General features: G+C 36.0%; 1 protein-coding gene across 1 annotated transcript; it reads right to left on the reverse strand.

The window, feature by feature from the left end:
- Positions 1 to 621: 621 nt before the first annotated feature.
- On the reverse strand, positions 622 to 1,840 carry LOC122108661 (ER membrane protein complex subunit 2-like). The gene has a single exon (XM_042680666.1). The coding sequence runs from the start codon at positions 1,805 to 1,807 to the stop codon at positions 914 to 916; it is 894 nt and encodes a 297-aa protein (XP_042536600.1). The 5' UTR covers positions 1,808 to 1,840; the 3' UTR covers positions 622 to 913.

Below are 1,840 nucleotides of genomic sequence, written 5' to 3' on the forward strand. Positions count from 1 at the left end.
AGAGGTAAGATGGCATGGGTAAGTAATTCATGGGAGGAGACAAATATACTTTTTCCTACTTGCTATTGAATTTCTATTTGTAGGTCTGCTGAATTTATAAGCAAAGAGATGAACAAAAAGTATCCAAGGTGTCTGGGAGTAGGTGAGCATTTTACTTCCTGATTTACAGGAGTATACAGAATTATTTCCTCATTGGTTTGGCAGTGCTGTGCAGGCTTATATGGGCTTATAGGATCACTATTCACACTGCCAAGTTAAAAGGGTAATAAATAGGATCAAGAAAGCATTTTCAATAGGATTTAGGTGAATTAATAAACTCTCCTGACTCTTCTAGGAATCTAATCTAGGCAAAAGGAAACAATGAGGGACTGGCCTATTGAGATCAATAACTATGAAGCAAGCAACCTCCAGATTATGTAAATTTTAATTTTAAAAAATCATAAATTTTTATTTATAAAGATCAAATGGCATGAAAATCTGCGGATTTTCAAAGAATGTAAGACTGGAAAATGGGAAAGGGTAACTCAGAGGAATTTATTCTCTCCTGGTAGGAAAATCTTGAGTATTTTTTTGCCTTTGAAATTTTTTTTTTCAAGTTTAATAAATCATTACAGTTTATTTAACAAGATTATTTCTACATAATATTGTGATTTAAAAGCAGTTATAATATATATGTGATATGAAGAGACTGATGTACAATCAATAGGTCTTAAATCTTTTTTCAATGGATTTTCTCCATCTTCCTGCTTAGTAGTAAAAGGCATTTTTAGGTTTATATAAACACATTCTTTACAACCACTTTCTTCACAGAAAATTAGAATATAAATAGCAATGGGCATTTAGTAAATAAGTCACAGGCCAATCAGTTCAATTGTGCAGTTGTAGAATCCAACGTCAAAGAGTTTCTGAAACTTTAAGACTGGGTGATCTGCAATGTTTCCAACATGTCTTCAACTGCCTTAAGAGAGTATTTGGTTTCCTTCTTACTTCGACCTGCAAACTGATATGCTCTGTTTATCTGACTAGCAGCCCAACTAGCATATTTCATGTTGTCCTTTTTCATTTTTGCACTTGCTTTTGGATTTGAGGCAATATGACTTGCAGACATGTAAAGCCCAAACAATGCTCTCATATTTCTGTTGTTCAATTTCAATGCCTGTGCAAAATACTTTCTTGAAAGTTCAAGATTTTCAAGTCCACCCTGGGTATATTTGACTTCAGCATACTGCTGACAGTATAAGTGGTTGTGTGGATTAGTCATCATAAGCTCTTCTGAACAAAAGGCTGCTTTTGCATAGTCATGTTCATTGATATAAAGTTCTGCAAGTTCATGCCAGGCTTCTTGGTCTCCAACAAATTGTTCCAGATACTCATTCAGTTCCCGAATGGCCTCCACATTTTTCCCCTGCGCTTTTCGAATGGCAATCTTCCGCTTTCTTGCAGCAGTGTTAGTTGGATCTTCTTGTAAAATTCGATCATATAGCTGTATAGCATCATCATATCTTTCCATAGCTTCAAATCTCATGCCTGTTAATCGCTTGACTCTGTGACTACCAGGAAACTGTCTTCTTAACTCCTGAAGACAAAACAAAGCCAAATCATCGCGACCATAGTCCAGGGCTGCAATCATTACCTGCTCATATATGATCCAAATATCATCTCCAAGTTTAGAAGCATAATCATTAATTAGTTCTTCTCCAACTTCTACAATTTGTTCACTATTCTGTGAATTTTCCTCTCTCCATTTTCTCATCTTATCTCGCATTTCTTCCCAGGTGACATCGTAAAGCTCTGAGACCTTCGCCATCTTCCTAGAACCTAGGGGCAGGAAGGGTAAGGG

The sequence above is a fragment of the Dipodomys spectabilis genome, unplaced genomic scaffold, assembly GCF_019054845.1.
Source record: "Dipodomys spectabilis isolate Male_0828 unplaced genomic scaffold, ASM1905484v1 ptg000063l, whole genome shotgun sequence".
NCBI lineage: Eukaryota > Metazoa > Chordata > Mammalia > Rodentia > Heteromyidae > Dipodomys > Dipodomys spectabilis.